The sequence below is a fragment of the Podarcis melisellensis genome, assembly GCF_964234715.1.
Source record: "Podarcis melisellensis genome assembly, chromosome: 1".
NCBI classification, from domain to species: domain Eukaryota; kingdom Metazoa; phylum Chordata; class Lepidosauria; order Squamata; family Lacertidae; genus Podarcis; species Podarcis melisellensis.
In genome coordinates, this window is record NC_138528.1 from 109073555 (window position 1) to 109091890 (window position 18336).

The following is an 18336-nucleotide window of genomic DNA, read 5'->3' on the forward strand; positions in this document are numbered from 1 at the left end:
ATAAGTATTATTTAAATAAGTAAATACCTACTCATTTAAATAATACTTTAACAGTATTATTTAATACTTTGCAGTATTTCTGTACAGCAAATGAAGTATTTTTATTTTATTTATTTCTATTTTTGCAAAGTGTGCTGGTGGTACCTTAGGCTGTAGCATGGGCAGTAAATCAAAGTGACAACCATCAGAAAGCTACCTCCTCTCCATCAAGAGCAATTTTCCAAGGTTAACATTTAAGAAAAGTATCTCATAGGGCAAAACAAATTCATACCAAGCATGCAAGAGGGGGCAGGAGTCAAGCTAAAGCACAGAGGAGTGAGGAGGCAATGTACATTCCAGCAGACTATTTAAGGGGGAAAGGGCACCTGGAAATTGAGCAGAGTTTGCCCAGCAGCAGAGTAGCCAACACATAGTTGGTCTGCCCATACACAATAGCCCCCAAAAGAGTATGGTGAATCAAAAAATCCCTTGTTCCCCCAGGTGAGAGCTGAGAGGCAAGGGTTAAAATCCACCTCTGTTGGAGGGCTTGGGAGGGGGGTTCCTCTCTCTTTCCGTCTCTTTTTTGTTGTTTATTATTCTTATTTAGTGTTTTTTAATTGGATTCTATGCTGCAAAAATTCAACTTAAAACAAAAATAAAAAAGGATATCCTTTGTTCACTACATTGGGATGATGATACCGGCCTACTTAGTAAGGAACCCCTTTTGAACACTTGAAAGCACAGCGGACACTCGGTTATCATTGCGCTTCCTTATTATTCTGCAGCAGAACTGTAAACACACTTGAAACTAAAGTGCGCTCAGGAGGGCTGTTCTCCCAGGACAGCTGATTCCTCTCTTGCAGCATATGACTAGATATTCAGTTGTCCCTCCAAAGCCAGTTCCATCTGGCTGTGGTTTCCTCGGACAACATAATTAGTAAGGAATACTGCAGCTGGTTACAAATGCAGCTGTCAGGAAGAAGAATCCGGCCGCATTGCCCGGTGCCAAACTTTGCAGAGCCAGCACTGTCCAGGCTGACATTGAGACCAAGCGTGCCAGAACAGAAGTTTGGGCTTTTACTAAGCAATATTTCAACAACGTTAACTGTGGCATAACATTAGTGGTATTTGGTAGGGAAGCTACTAATTCAGCAGCTGGCCATACGAAGGGGGTTTTGTGAACAAGAAGTTGGGGGAACCAAGTTCCCTTGACTTAAAAAAATTAATTATTGATTCATTATTGAAGGAGGACATCAAGTTCATGGCGTGCTATAATCTCAGGGAAAATATTATGAAGATGATATATAGATGGCACCTTACTCCAGTAAGACTGGCAAAAATGTACACAAATAGATCACCTATCTGTGGGAAAAAGAAATGGGATCTTATTTGCATATGTGGTGGAACTGCATAATTATCCGAGGCTTCTGGAACAATATTTATGATGAAAAGATATTTAAACTTAATTTTTAAAAAAGACCAGAAACCCTCCTTCTAGGCATACTGCCAATAGAAATAGGAAAAAATATAAAAACATTGTTCATGAATGCAACGACGGCAGACAGAATATTAGTGGCAAGAAATTGGAAAAATGAGGCAATACCTACAATAGCAGAGTGGCAAGCCCTGATGATAAAATATCTACAGCTAGCAAAGATGTGGCAGAATCCGAGACCAGGGAGAAGAGTTGGTGGAAGAAGATTGGAGGAAATTTAAAATTTATTTACAGAAACATTGTAAATTTTTTGAATGTTGATGACATTGAAATGAACTGAAGGGGTTCTAGCAACAAGGCTAAAAATAAGATTGGATTGATAATAGATAAATTAATTGGATATGAATTTGCTGAATTAATTTTTTAAAGGGATACAAAAAAGGGAGATGTGAGGAAGTCAGGAAAATAAGTGAATCAAAGATGAGAAATTAAAAAGAGGGATTTTTGGTTTTTGTTTTTAGTGTGTTTTGTTTTTTTCTTTTTTTCTTTTTCTATAAGTTAAGTGTTTGTATTTTTTGTATTTTGTAACTTTATATTTTTGTGTATGTGTTTTTTCTTTTTTCTGCTTGTTGTTATTCCTAAAACTTAATAAAATATTATTAAAAAACAAAACAAAACAAAGATGACAGGGAGAGTAAGAGATCAATAGAAACAGAATGTATATAAAGAATAGAGAATATTTAAAGAATATCTAAAAAAATATTGTAAGAAGAATGTCCTGGCAGAACTAGAGTGATTCTTGTAAATAAAAGGTGGAAATGATATTATGTTTGGACTTACGAAAATAGTTAAGTTAATTTGAGACTGTGCATTATAAAGGAAAGAATAGATATAGTAAATGAAAATATTTGGAAGTCTTTTTTAGCTAATTCACAGTAATGTTTTTGTTCTTTTTTGTGAGTTTGTAAATACAGTATGATATGGTATTTACATATATGAAATGCATAGTATTATGTTTTTTGTTTGCTTTTCTCTTTTTCTCTCTTTTTATTTTCTTTCATCTTTATTTTCTCGCTTTGCGTCTGTATTAAATGTCGTTGAGTTTGGATATTTTTTAATTCAAATTAATAAAGATTTAATAATAATAAATAATAATAAATAATTATTTGTCGGGTGGCAGGGCTGGAACAGATATATACCCAATGCCTGAGTCAAAATTCACCTATAATCTGTAATCACTAAAGTTGTGGCCATTTCTAATCCAGATTGTTGTCTACTTGATTTTATTAATCATATCTTACATTTAGCCACTGCCCGAGGAGGTAGTGGCACTGTGACTAGGCCCACAACAAACAAACTTTGTGGTGCATTCCCCTACCTTTTCCCCCAGGAAAAAAACAACAACACTGGTCATATGGATGGCTTTATTCACACAATTGCACCAAGATGCAAGTAAAGCATGCAGTCCTCACTAGGGCCACACTCACAACCATCATTTAGTGCTCAATGATGCTACTATTAACAGTCCTGGCTGCCCCCAGGGAATTCTGGGAGCTGCTGAGAGCTCTTCAGAGAACCCTATTCCCCTCAGAGAGTTACAATTCCCAGAGTTCTCTGGGAAGAGGGAATGATTATTAAACTATTCTGGGAACTGTAGCAAAACTAAGACAAATGTGCACCCAACCAAGCAATTCCACTCTGAGATTTCCACCACTTAGTCTGGCGACTTTATTTTCGGGTTCAGGTAGGGTTTCAAGTTCGGAAGACTTGCCACCTGACATCTACAGGAGAAGGGAAAGGGTTGCAACTTGATGGCAGAGCATCTGTTTTGCATGCAAAGATGTCTCAGGTTCAGTCCCCATCATCTCCACATAGGCAAGGTTCGAAATCCCCCAGATGACAGGCGAGTTTTGTGACTGGCGCGGGTTCAATTGGGACCACGTGGAGATCTCTGGATACCAGGTTGGTGATTGACATCTCCATCTGGCTGGCCCCTCCAGCTTTCTTTTGCAGGTAAGCAGAAGAGCTTATTTATTGCATTTATATCACACCTTTTTTTCCAAAGAGTGCGGGATTCACCCTGCTCCTCAGTTAATCCCTACAACAACCCTGTGAGGTGGGTTAAGAGGCTGCGACTGGCCCAAGGTCACCCAGTGAGCATCATGTCCGAGTGAGGATTTGAACCCTGATCTCCCAGGTCCTAGTCTGACACTCTAACCACTACACCACATTGGTTTCATAGAGTACTTCTGCTATGGGGCAGTTATATAAATTAAGTAGATAAAAAAAAATACGGGGAAAGCAAATTGTGACTTTGAGGAGGATCTGAAATATTTTCCCTGGCGCTCGAATTTGTTTTATTCTGGATTGTTTGGTGTTTTAATTTGTTGTAAACCGCTTTGAGATTATTATTTTTAATATAAAGTGGTATTGAAATGAAATGAATAAAAATAAAAATAAATTCCACTGCCAAAAAAAAAAGGGCATCTAAGCATTCTATTGTGGTGACCGTAACCTAGGTTTAAGTAACCATTTTGCAATTACAGTAACGAATATATCTGAGTTTTTAACGCTACATGGATGCGAGGGAATCCTGTGTCTGAAAGCCTGGCAATCCACTGCTAGTCCGTGTATAATTCACTGTTTCCCAAACTTGGGTCTCCAGCTGTTGTTGGACTACAACTCCCATCATCCCTAGCTAGCAGGATGAGTACTCAGGGATGATGGGAACTGTAGTCCAAAAAACATCTGGAAACCCAAGTTTGGGAAACACTGGCAAATGATGCAGAGCTGGGTGGATCACTGGATCTGATGCAACTTCCGATCTTCTTCATGAGACATTTGCTCCCATCTTAAAAAGAAAAAGATGGTGTTACATGACAATTTCAGGTAAATCTTCATGCAAGGCTCCACAGGAAGGGGAAATCAAGAGTTCAAAAATGCCCTGCCTTTGAGAAAGAGGAAAAAAAGGCTGTAGCAGATTAATGGGCAAAATTCTGAACTATGAACGTATTTCTGTTTCCTTTACCCATCTAATCCAGATTACCAACCCCACATACATGTTTTTCTTCAAAACAGAGATGGCCGTAGCAGCAACAGGACCTATATCACCACCATGCAACGTGCTTGGAATCAAGACTACCTGCTCATCTGAGCAACAGTCAATAATTATACTTGTACCTGCCCAGTCTCTCACAACCATATTATCCTCCATGCCACTTTTAGCACTTTCCTATAGCTGGAGAAATATAGCAGTACTTTGGCAACAGCATCTACAACTCTCCCTCCCATTCATGGCCCTGACTCTAACTGGAAGGGGGGGAAAGCTTAGAGCGGAGGTTTCCAACCTTTTTGAGTCCACGGCTCCCTTGACCAACTGCATTCTTTCTGCGGAACCCCTGTGGGGCTCTGGAACCCAGTTATGTCACCCCTTGCCTGCAGAGCTGGCAGCCTCTCACCCTTCTAACACCCTCCCTCAACCTCCTCTCCTCTCCCCTCTCCTTAGGAGTCCTCTGGGCAGCCACAGCTGCTGCCCCTGTTCTCTGAGCTGCACCCCCTGCCCCAAAGAGAGGTGCCTCCTCATATTGCCACAGAGGGTCAGGGAAGCACTCCCTGGCCAGCCCCAGAGGCACCATTTCCCTGGGGAGCTTGTAGCCACGGCTGCTGCAACAAACAGCTGTGGGAGCCTTTGGGAGGCAGAAATGCAAGAGGGCATCAGAAGAGGGTGGGAAGGAAAGAGGGACAGAGGCCAGTGTTGCCCACAGCACCCCTGACCATCATTCAAGGCACCCCATGGCACACCGGTTGAAAAGCACTGGCCTAGGGGAACACAGTGGGCCTCAACTATATGCAAGGCTAAAGTAATAAACCTGAGAACTAAGTGTTTACATAACTAGATTATTATTGTAAGACCTTAACAGAGTGATCCAACACCAAAACACTGGCAGTGTCAGCCATCACAAAATGAACGAACTAACATTCTGCCGTTCAGGTCATGCCTGCAGATAGCAACGTTCATATTTCTCAAATGGTTTAATACCCAAGCTGCATGACTAGGAACAAGCTACAAAAACCTGTGGGCTAGCATATTCTCCTTGTGTCTTCCCACACTATCAGTAGAAGTTCAGAAGCTTTTGCTTCCACTGTTAAGCTTTTATATCATTTATTAAATGTTTATTCTGCCTGATCACAGCTTGCCGTGTTATCTGGACACAGAATGGCCATTGACATAAAACTGACCATAGTTTAAAAAGACACCATGGTCTGAAGCAGACTTGTTTGCAACAAACCATAATTAAAGGTAAAGTACGGACAGCACAACAAACGGCAAATTATCATTCCCTTATGTGTTCACATTATTACCACAAGGTCTCAAGGCAATTTGCATTAATACAGCAGAAATATACAGAATACATACAATACAATTCAAACAGACTAAAAGTAGTTGTACTGAAAACAGTCGCACAACACAACAGTATAATCCACCATTAAAACAAACCAACAAACCCCACAGGCAAAGTGGAGGCAAGGGCTTCCAAAATCCTGCCCCCATGTGGAAGGAGGTATGAGTTGCACACTGCTCCTGCATATCGTATTAAACCATGGTTTAGTGTGACGGGCCAACATGGCTGCTTACTTCAGTTGTGAACTCCTGCTTTTGTATAATTCTCAAAGGAAGTTTCATCCTTACATTAAGGCAAAGAGGCACAGACCTCCTTAACTTTTTCTTCATGGGATCATTAGCAGACCGGAGCTATCTCTTCCTAGGATGCCTGTGTCAGTTGCAAAGCAACAACTATATCCTCCTCTACAGAGTGGAGAATTCCAGAAAATCTTCATACATTTTTCATCAATGAACATAATCCTCCTTTGGCAGGGAAAACTGAGAGATGCATTCTTATCAAAAACAGCCACATGTAAACAGAAGTAAGAAAAAACCCTCAAATAGCTCTCATAGGAGCCCTTTGTTCTTTTGTGTACAGCAGTCTCACAAACTTGGGGGAACGACTCCATACAAGGATAGTGGCTTTTAAAATAATCAGTAAAACCAAGTTGATGTTTGTTAGAGTGGTATGTTTTATTCATGTAAATATGCTGACATAATCAGGAAGCTGAACTGAACTGCACCCTCAGAAAAAGGTATGTGCACAGGTATGTGCTTAATTTTATTTGCATGAGTAAAGCGACTCACAATGAACTCTTGCCTGTGTACAAACAGATGTTGCTTGAAAGGCTGGGACCTCAATGCCAGTTGTCAAGCCTGAAGCTCAGGGTATATACAGCAATTCAGATATACTGGCCAAGAAGCAATAGCTTGAATGCAGGAGCTAATAGACTCTTCCCGCCCCCTTAAAGTCACTCCTGAGTGTTTAACCAAAGCCTAAAAATAGAAAAATGCTGTTACCTCCTATTTAAGCTGCAAGTAACCTGCTGGTTTGCTAACTGTATTAACAGCTCCCTGGGAGGCTTCACTTTAATCCACAAGCGAAATCACTAACTCCTCAAGTAACTATAGTGAACTACAGGGCAAAGAGCTACTACTAAAGTGGGAAACTATGGCAATAGGTAAGCTGGGCAAAACTCATCTAGCTGAAACTTTATGAACGCCTTTGCTCAACCCTGCAAGTTTGATGCAATGACAACAGTATGCTAGGAGCAGCTTTGCTTAGTCCAGGGAATAAGGAAGGTTTCCACTAAGGATGAAAGAAGGAAAGGCCTTTGCTATCTTACTTTCCCGCAGTTTCTAAAGGGAGAGCAGAACCTCCCAACCAGATTCCCAAGGGTCTTGGATGCTGCATGGTAGCCCTTTTGCCAGTACACTAAACTACGCCAGCAGACCTTCATACACAGAAAACCAGTGTTTTGTATCTATTAAATGGACTACTGGGGTCCCAATTTTAAGAGGATGGATATAATACAAAACCTGCTGAGGTGTGTGTGGCATCTTCCAAAAAGTACTCAAGAGTGTATGGGATGGTGGGCTCAGTGATCCATCCTCCTCCTCTGGTTTCTCTTTGCTCAGGCCAAAGGCTAGCTTTATCAGCATCCTGTTCACACAGTGGCCAACCAAACGCCCATGGGAAGCATTAAGAAGGACCTAAACACAACCGGATTCTGCTCCCTTGCAGTCCCCAGAAACTGGTATTCAGAGGCATGTACCTCCTTTGACAGTGGAGATGAAACATGGTCACCCTGGCTAATAGTTGTTAGCCTTAACCTCCATGAATTTATCTAATCAAAGCCTCCAAGTTGGGTAGCCCTCACTGCCTCCTTTTGGCGTGAGCCGTATACCGGTAGTTCAATTTACGCTGCATGAAGTAGTTTCTTTTATCAGCCCTAAATCTTTGAACACTTCACTTTGCCAGATGTCCAGAAGTTCTAGTGTTATTGAGGGGGTGGACTTTTCTCTATCCCCTTTCTCCATGGCAGACATAGTTTTATAATCTTCTATCATGTCATCTCTTACCTTTTCTCTAAACTAAAACTGTTAGAAAGTATTGTTAAAGATACAGTAGCCAAGCATAGAAGAACAAGCCTCACTGAAGCAAAGCCAACATGGCTTCTGCAAGGGCAAGTCCTGCCTCCCAAGTCCATGGCAGTTCTTTGAGAGTGTCAACAAGTGTATATAGATAGAGGAGATCCAGCTGACCTTGTGTACTCAAGACATTCAAAAAGCTTTCAATGAGGTACCTCATAAAAGACTTCTGAGTAAGCTTACTAGTCCTGGAATGAGAGGGGAAGCTCTTCTCTTGTGCATCGGGAATTGGTTAAGTAGCAGGAAACAGAGAGTAGGAAGTAGACAATTGATCACCTTATTCTCCAGGAGTTTATCTAATACTGTTAAAAGAACGTAAGGCAGAGTCCTACTAGATATGCACCAGTAAGGTATTCAAACCCATTAACAGCAATGGGATATTTGAAGCCAATTGTCAGAATGAGGGCTTCCCCAAAGAAAGCTAAAGACCTAGAATAAATTATGTCTAACTGCTATAGTGGGTACACACTGTGTGTTCTTGTTGTAAGTATAAAGCATTTAAGAGCCAATTCAGAGATTACATTATCTTGACCTGAAAATGAATGCAAAGCAAATTACACAAAAGGAAACAGAAAACCAGCAGGTAAGTGTCATCCGGATTAGACCAGAGAAAGTTAAAATCCATTCCTCTGGCACTTTTAGCTGTCAAATATGCTTCCATCAGGAATCACAGTTGTTACACTAGTCCGATCATGCTTTTAAAACAATCTTGCAGGTAAGCCACATTTAATCAAGACAAGGATTTTACAAGACTCTCTGCACAACTACCTTGCAACTACAATAATAAAACTGTGGTTTTTTTGTGGCCTGTCACTGCTTTTACTTATCTTAAGTTAATTCAAAAGGAGCATTGCTCTGGATTAAATTAAGATCCATCTGGAACACCCTTCCAAAAATGCAACTCAGAGAGACATGTATTATAAAAATGCCATAAGTACTGAACATCCATGGCTTCAAACTAAGCCAAGATCAAGAATCTTACATGCTCATGTTTGCAGTGAATGAACCGACTAATTGCACTGGTTAGGGTTTTCCGACCTAGTGCCTATCATAACATCAGCATAATATAATGTATTTTAAAATATTCTTTAAAAATATGGTAATTATGAAACCCTGAGCGAAGATCCAACTTTGATTTAAGTTACGTTTATTCTCACAAGTTCAAGATTGCACTATTTCTGCTTGTTTTTCTTTGAAAGGTAAACATGCTTAGCTCATATCCAAAGCTTATTTTCAAATGCCTAGTTTAGGCCTTCATCTTCCTCATTTTGTAAGCAATACATAATACAAAGAAGCTACAAGTCATAGTACGGAATTAAAGGACCAAGATTTAAAAAAAATAGTTGCTTTTAAAAGTTTGATTCTATTAAGCAACACTCGAAGGGATAGCATTTGGTTTAAATGAAGTCTGGATTTAATATAAGGACTCAAAATATTAAAAATCTACCCTGGCTCTCTTAAAAGTTAATTCAGAACCCTCTATCAATCAGTTAAAGCCCAATTCTCTTGGTAACCCAACTTTTTGTACTGTATTTGTTATTGTGCAAACTATGAATCTTTAGGCTGTTCTGCAAACAGTATGGTCATTTGATGTCTCTATTCTACTACCAGATCTTATACATAGAAAGCATGGGGCACTTAAAGTACAGTCCTATACATGTGTTCAATGGTGCTCACTTCCTAGTAAACAAATCTTGCTTAGAATTAAGATGGCAGCACAAAACAGAAATCCTTCATTTCACAACTCCCTAGTCTATGAATGTAAGTTTTATACCACAAAAAAGTGTGTGGGCTATGTGGCAAGAGAGAATGTGCCTAAACTGAACAAAGCCAGATTTTTGTTACAAACCAGTATGTTTTAACTGTTGTGGCAGCCAAGGAATGTGCAAGCTTGTTCACTGATTTTCTAAAGTTTCCTATTTAATTCAGATTTTGTTTTCTTGGAGAAAGAAGTCACCTTGATTTAAATAAAGACAGTCTGCAATTCATTTAAAAGTCAATGGGATTTTATCCTGCTTAGCTTACTTAATAAAAAGTTTATTAAGCATTTTGGAAAGGAGGACAAGGGAACAACTACCACGGAATTCAATAGAACTTACTTCCAAATAAACACACTTAGGCTACCACTCTAAGAAAGTGATTCACTGATTTCTTGCAGAGGCTTGTTTAACTCCTACCATGATGCAGCAGTCTTTGGAGAACATGGCCAGACATGGCTGGCTCTTACATTTCACAAATTTACAGAATTTCAAGGGACCATGAGGATCATTTAGTCCAACCCCCTGTAATGCAGGAATCTTTTTGCCCAATGTGGGGCTCAAACCCACAACCCTGAGATTAAGAGTCTCATGCTCTACCAACTGAGCTATTTCCAAAAGCAGAGTGTCCATTTGCAATGTAAGTTGTGTCAACACAAGGTCTCTAAGGCTAACTGGTCAGAAACCAAGGCAGACCATCACCCAGAAAAAAATTCTCGTTTTAATTTGCTTTTTAAAATAAATCCCTCTCCGAGGAAAAGTTGAGCGGAAGCCACATAATGAACATCAACTGGCCCCAATAAAGATATTATTTTACTCTCCCTGCAATGTTCTCTGTCAAGAGCTGATCTTTAAAAAACAACTTAAACTGGTGCCAACTATATGTTGGAACGTATAGTTAAAACAGAAAAGTACGGTCCTATATCTCTACCCAGAAGTAAGCCCTGCTGAGTCCAATGCGACTCTGTTAAGTGTCCCCAAAATCTTGATGAAGAATGTTAAGTGGACAGTTTTACAAGGTGCTTTTGATGGTCTTCTTCCCCCTGGACGATGAGGATGCTGGCAATCCACAAGTGGGGCTGCTGCAGGATACCTCCCTGCTCCAGAAGCAGAAAAGAGGAGAGCTTAGGCACCTTGCTTGCACAGCATCCTTCAGCTATTTCAGTGCCATGGCTGTGAGAAGGCCAAGAAAGTAGTAGGATGACAGGCAGCAGGACAAAAGGACTAAAAAATCCAAAGGACAAAAGGATACGGTTTCTCTTGTTAGCAGTCCTTAGGAGACCACATGCAATACAGACGCACATTTCGGTAAGTACAAGAGGGGTGCCAAAACTTCCCAAAGGAGAGTCTGCTCTTTTCTTTTCTTTAAATGCCCATTTCAGCAGTTCTGAGGCCATCAATATTAAAAACAACTGCAAGAGATACTGGAGGCAGCCCTACCCCACTGCTGGATGCGGCCTAGCTCACAAAGCAATGACACTCCTGGATTTGGAGTTTTGTTGCATTTGAAGGCTTTAGCCGTGTTATCTCTCTCTATAAACCAGACTTGCAAAGCAACTGATGCCCAGCAAATAGCATCCAAGTCACCCCTCAGGCTTATTTAATTAACTTCTCGGGGAACGTGAAAGAAACAAGAAACAGACCCAACCTACATGGTGCTAACATCGCTGCAACACCAAACAAGCAGATTATTAAACTGGGGAGGGGAAAAAGATGGGCACTGGCATTAAAAAAACTTAAAGCAATAGCTATGCCATTGCAAAAGAAACCTACTTAAAGAGTGAAGAATATGTTAAAGGGGTGGGGCACGGATGGTACGGAGGGGAGAGAAAGGAGAGCGGTAACTGAAGCCCTTGGCCAGGGCAATGTGCAGAAAACTGTCATCTAAAACTGATAGACGTGACGTTTCTGGATGCAAGAGTGACGCTGCACCTGGAGAAAAGGAGTTGGAGGGTGGGGGCGGGGGGGTGGACAAGAGAGATTCAGGGAGGTCGGGGTGGACTTACATCTCCCCACTAACAGGAGAGAGAGAAAGTTGGGAGCCAGAAAGGCAAGAAGTGCCATGGCAACTTAGGAGGCCGGCAGAAGCCGCAATGCTTAAGGGAAAACTCCGGGGAGGCGAGGTGGGGGTGGGGGAGAGAAATCGAGAGAGCAAAGGGGGGGGGTGCTGATGCCCCACCCCTCAATGAAGGCAGGCAGGCAAGCAAGCAAGCAGGGGAGCCGGCCCTAAGTGTTCTAGAACGAGCCGGGCTCCGTCCTCCTCCCCCGGATCACGGAACGTTGCAACAAGAGGAAGCGAGATGAAAGCGGCGCTGTGCAAAGAGCCGGTGCCTGAAGCAGGAGGAAGTCAAGTTTGCAGCATCGGGCACTGCAGTGCCGGGCGCATACGCCGCAATGAGAGCCTCTGGGCTGGGGAAGCTCAGGGAAAAAAAGCCGGTAGGCCCCAAAGCCGGCTGACGAGGCATCCCCGGCACCCACCCGCCTCCCCCTGAGCCGCCGCTCCCTGCTACACGCGCCACTGACCGATCACCTCCTGCAGCTCGTAGGCGTCCCGGCAAATGGGCCAGCCGACGGCGGGCGGCGCGGGGGTCGGGGGCGGCGCAGCGGGCGCCGGCTGGGTCTGTTGCACCGGCGGCTGGGGCTGGGGCGGCGGCTGCTGCTGCGGCGGCGGCGGCGACGGCTGCGGCGACGGCTGTTGCTGCTGCTCCTGCTGCTGCTGGACGTGAACGGGCGAGTCGCTCTGCTCCGCCATGATGCTGCCGGAGCGCACAAGCGGCGGCGACCTCCTTCAAACTTCCCTGCCAGCAGCACCTTTAACCCTCATCCGCAGCTCGCTCATCCACTCCCTCCCTCTTTCCCATCCTTCCTGCCAGCCAGCCAGCCGCGCGGTGGGGGAGGGAGCGCACCGAGGGGGCGGAGGCTGAGCTGCTGCTGCTGCTGCTGCTGCTACACGCGTTAGAAGCAGGAGTAGCCCTACGCAGTCGAGAGCCGGAATTGATCCGCTTGGCACAAACCATAATATTGAGGAGGGATAGTTGCTCAAAAAGAAAAGAGAGAGGGGTAAAACCAGCCCTCCCGGGAAGGAGGTTTGCAAACAACGCTCCTCCTCTCCGCCGAGAGGATGGGTGCAATAATAACGTTTAAGGGGCCCGATCCTCTTCTTGTTCATGCTTACTCGGAAGCAAGTCCCAGTGACTTCGGAGGGACTTCCTCTCAAGCAAGTGCACAGCCTCGTTGTGGGAATGAGCAGGTCTCTTTGAGCATCGCAGGCAGGGTTTCTTTTCCCGTTTCTTTTTGTTACTATTATTACTTCCGAGTCAGCAGGCATTGCATTCTGCTGCATAGGAAGGCGATGGGTGAGAGGAGCGGTTTTATGCGGTTTGTGACTCTTCGTCGGTTCCAAAAACTGGGGAGCCAACCAAGCATTTATTTTTCCCTGCCATGCGGCCCTGATCTGTTCAATTCAGATCGGTGACTGTTCAATACACTTCTTTAAGCATCCTGCCGCACACAAGGTGGGTCGCAGAGGAGCGGATAAAAACTTTCTTGGATAATCAAAGCCGGACGTTTTAAATCCAAAACGTTTGCAAGAAAGGGACTACAGGGTGACTATTACCTCTCAGGTTACCGGAGCACAAAAGCTTCATCTTGGTTCCTGCCCACTGTGGTTTGGGGATTTAACTTGTGAAAGATGCCTGTGTGTACTTTATATAGTACTGTACAAGGTTACTTTCTGGACCATTTAACATTTGTAACATAATGTATTACACACAATAAATGTTGGGTTTTGCCACAGAACACCCCCTAGTTAGCAAACTCCAGTGTTTGCACAGTTGAACAGCAATAAAATGGAAGGAAGATTTTGCATTTAGTATGTGATTGTGCATTTATTTTGCAAGATGTGCAGTGCCAACATTATGCAGAAATTTGAGATTGATATTACAGTCGACCATACAAGCCTCAGTACTCTGTATATGTTGAGTTTGAAACCTAGGCCTCACAAACTTGCACAGCATGTCACTGTTTTCATAAGAGACAATGCAAATAACCCTTTTTTTAGTCTAGGAATGTTGTTAACAGCACGTGGGCCATTTTTTAAATCAAATGTACATTTCTGACAATGTACCTTTCCCCATTAAATTTATTGGTGCTAACATTCAGAAACTTAATAGTTTGTGGCAGTTCTGTTTAAGATTGTTCATGTGACAGAGTAGGTGTATCTCATTTTCTGTTTGAGTGAATCATGCCTACTCGTAACTTTCAAGAAGTGATGATTCACATCACACTGTGTTCGTTTCCCCCTAAACCCCCCCCCCCCACTCCAATAATTCCATTTTCTTGCAAGTTACCTTTTCTACCTATTGTCACCCATTAATTCCATCTTCTTTCCATTCAGCCCACCCAGCTCTCATTTAAATTTATTTATTTGCAGGACTTGAATTACATTGCTGTGCTAAATATACTATAATAAAGATTTTCAGGAAAATTATGGCACCTGAATTTAAAATTTCCCACTGCTCAGATGCTGGAGGAGCAGTAGCCATGCTCACAGATGAGAATCTACCACAGTATTATTATTTCTTTTACGCAATAGGAACCATACAGAAGCAGACACTGCAGGAAGTACAAGGGTCAACGCAGGAACACGTTGCCAAATCCAAGGCACAGGCTTGGCAATGAGAAACAATAAAGAAAAGCGCTTCTTACCATATAGATGCAGATGCAGAGTCAGCCATCCTACACAGGGATTGAACTTGCAACCTTAGCATTACCAGCAGCATGCTCTAACCAACTGAGCTATCCATATGTCTTCATGGTTGAGTAACATCAACAAAATGCCATGTCTTTAGGATCAGAGGAGAAGTTTTCCCGATCAGAGGGTAAGTGTCACGAGCAACCAAGATATTACTGTGTGGCAGACGCCTTCATTTGGCGATGAAGTCTGTACAAGGAATAGTATAACTTTTGACAGACAGACTACGAGAAAAAGACAACAGTGACTTTGAAAAAGAATGGGAACCATTTAGATTATATCTGCAGAAACAAAGAAAGTATAGACTTGATGGCAGGATTTAAATAAACATTCACATCATTAGTATTAGAAAATGTGTAGAAGAAAGGGAAATAATATGGTGTACTTATTTTCATTTTTATGTTTTTAGGTTAGATGTTATTGTATAAGTATACTATTAGTATTTTTTATTTTAGGAGGTAGCAAGGTGGGTGAAAGGAGAAACAAACCAGAAGCGGAAGTTGGGGGAAGCCTAGGAGGGGAGGGAGGAGGGAATGAATAGAAAATGCTATGAATATGAGATGTATGTAATGAATGAAAAAGAAAACTGAATAATAAAAATTTAATTAAAAAAAAGAAATAGTATAACTTTGTTAAAAAATATTGATAAAATATAAGATGCCTGTGGAGTTCTAGGAGCAATCTGCCTTTGTTTATTCCTAGCATATAAATTGTTACACAATTGCACATATAACGTCATATACAGTGGTACCTCAATCGCACTGCGCACGTGTGCAGAAAGGCGCCCCTGGTTACAAAGTTTTCGGGATATGGCCAGGCCTCTGGAACGGATCCCATTCATAACCAGAGCTACCACTGTATATTCTGACGGCTCAAATCTACGCATGTCGACTTAAGGGCTGTGACATGGAAGAGGGAGCATGCTTGTTTTCTCCTGCTCTGCTGGGTAGAACTCCAGGTGAGGCAATGGCTTCAAGTTACAACAAAGGAGATTCCGACTAAACATTCAGGGGGGAAACTTTCTGACAGTAAGAGCTGTTCAGCAGTGGAACAGACTCCCACGAGAGATGGTGGGCTCTCCTTCCTTGGAGGCTTTTAAGCAGAGGTTGGATGGCCATCTGTCATGGATGCTTTAGCTGAGATTCCTGCATTGCAGCGGCTTGGACTAGATGACCCCTGGTGTACCTTCCAACTCTAAGATTCTTTGACTGTGTGCGGTTGGAAGGAAGGCCCAATGAATTCAGTGGACCTTACTCTCAGGTCAGCGTACAAAGGATTGCACGCCTCCCATGAAATTTCAAGGGCGTGTCTTCTCCAGTCATTTTGCATCTCGAGTTCTGAACCCAGGAAAAGGTGTGCCTCGCAATCCTACACTGCAGGGCTGACGTGGGCATGGAATTGGTACTTTAGGCTCATGCACGCTTAGGAGTAGCCCCCACTGAACACAGTGGGGTTTAATTCTGAGCAAACATGCATAGGATTGCCCTGTGGATCTGGCAAAACCATTTATAGCCATTCACAGAACTAAGAAAAATATTTGATATGCCAAATGCCTGTTCAAAAACAAAATCAAATGCAAGTGCTTTACCAATAACCCCCAAAAAACCTTTAAGGGGAAATGGCATTTCATGTAGAAACCACTGCCTAGCTATTAGTGTGGCTGTAATCTAGCTCTGAATGAAGAGAGCAAATGTGGGATGTTGAGAATCAGTCAATTTCCTGTGAGGTAACAGGGAAGTCTTTCCATTTTACATCACTGTGTTTATTTGCTTTTTCAGATCTGCGCAGGCTATGGGTTTTACACACATCAAGGCAATAGTCTTCCGTTTCAACACATTTTAGGTAGCTGGACATGTGGAACGAACGGCAAAAGAACTTAGGTTTCTCCTGTAGTTCTCTCAGCTTCTGACAGATACGCATACGATTCAAGGCTGCTGCAGTGGTTTCAAAATTGCAAATTTAAAAGCCTGAAACAAACTAGATGAATTCTGTTTTTTATCCCCCCAGTTATATGAAGAGATGACAACAACTGTAGAAATGCAGCCATTGTTTTTGAACTCAACATTTCTGCAAGGGTTGCCCATTGTATACTTAAATTGAAAAAAACTTTTCTCTACAACACAGAATTTCTAGTCTTACCAATACGGAGCAGGGTCTTCTTACTTTTGTCATTTCGCAAAGCTACCAAAAGCTTGAATGTGTGTGTTTTCCAAGGTACGGTCCCCTCTTTTGTAAATGGGGCTATATGTCCTTTGGAACATTTTTTTAAAAAAAATAATAATATGTGCCATATACTATATGAGCAACTGTTTTAATTTTGCATGCTGCTGACAGATTTTGAAGGTTACATCAAAATAATGTCGGACTCCACAGCAGTGCAGATGAGAACAAACGATAATAATAATTAAAAAACTTGAATACTGACCAAATGGAGCCCCCGTGCATGCAATAAAGAGGTTAATGGAATAGATTTGATGCTGTGCAGATGCAGATGGAAGCAGATGCTACTTGAAACATTGCTGTGTAGGTGTTATAATAATTTTAAGGTCTTATATACAGTATATAAAATGTACATAAATGTACCAAGCAAACACATACAAATATGTAAACCCCATGTCTGAAACCCACAGAAAAGTCCTGAAACCATTTTCTCTCCCAAAATGACCTCAAATATTTCTCTGCAAGGTCAAAGGAAATGGGAAATCTCCCCATTGTCTCTTTTACAAATCCTGTCTTAAGGGCACATTTAATATATGAATAAGGTGTGGACCTGTGACCTGGATTCAGGAATTGAGTAGTTATCATAACAAGAGTGGCCAGGATGCCCAGGTAATCCAATCAGGTAACCTGGCAAACAGGAAGAAACAACACACCCAGATTTCCGCCCCTTCTCTGATGTATTAAGGGGGTGGTCTTGGGCCACAGCCCTTCTGTGATGTATGTATGATGTTTCTGGGGGTGGTCTTGGACTCTGGGGGGGGGGCAATTTAAAATGTCTATATAAGGGCTTGCACGCATGGCTTGGGGTCCTCCCCCCCCCCCCCGTGTGTGGCGGTGAGCACCCTGTTGTAACAGCTTTAATAAAGATCAGGCTTACTAGCTGCTTTGCTTCTCAATACTGTATTCTCTGGTTGGTCTCTGTTATTTTCTCCTACCGATAGAGAACCTACAAAAGGACTCTATATGGGCCTGGGGTACCCCATAAGGGAAAAGGAGCAGTTTTTTTCTCATAACATAGGCAAGGATTTGAAAAGAAAAAAGAAAAAAAAGATGCCCATAAGCAAGGCAAAATTCTTCACAGGCAAGAGAACCCTGTCTGAAAACAGGGTATTATTAAAGACTAAAGAAGTTATCATGCCATCAACTGTGGTACTGAAAACATTGGTGAAGGGTTGTTTTTTCTGCCTCTGTGCTGCTGTTTCCAGGCAGTGAAAACCTCCTTAGTTTGAATTGGGCAATACTCACCCACATCCTGTGTGGCTTATGCTATGGTAGCACTGGGGTTGCCTTCCTTCTCCCCCCCCCCCCACCCTTGCCAATGACTAGTTTGTGAATTTACCAACAGCGGTCACATCCACAATCGTATGTTTAAAGCACATGGTTTCGCAAGGCATCCTGGGAACTGTAGTCTGTTACAGGTGCTGGGAACTGTAGCTCCATGAGGGGCAGCTAACAGCCCCCAGGATTCTTTGGGTAAAGCCATGTGCTTTAAATGAATGGTGTTTCACTGAGGAGAAATTAACAGGTGACAGGATTACTGGAGGTATTTTTTTTCCAGGGTGGAGGTAATAGTTTTAAGAAACAGGACATTAAAAAAAAAACAGTGAGGGCATCAAAACAACTGACAGCTCCAAATGTGCTTCGACAGCTGCCGTTC

At 42.4% G+C, this 18336-nt stretch overlaps 1 protein-coding gene across 3 annotated transcripts in view; it reads right to left on the reverse strand.

Moving 5' to 3' along the window:
* The window catches only part of STK39 (serine/threonine kinase 39), a 110424-nt gene extending 92413 nt beyond the window's left edge, over window positions 1-18011 (reverse strand). The window contains exon 1 of one of the 3 annotated variants that reach the window (XM_081923438.1): window positions 17925-18011. Coding sequence is in view for 2 of the 3 variants with exons in the window: in XM_081923433.1 (XP_081779559.1) it covers window positions 12230-12458 (229 nt within the window). In the remaining variant the exon portion in view is untranslated. Of the gene's footprint in view, window positions 1-11712; window positions 11786-12229; window positions 12995-17924 lie in introns of those variants that run through there. The other 2 variants (XM_081923433.1, XM_081923434.1) reach the window with 2 other exon arrangements.
* Window positions 18012-18336: the final 325 nt, after the last annotated feature.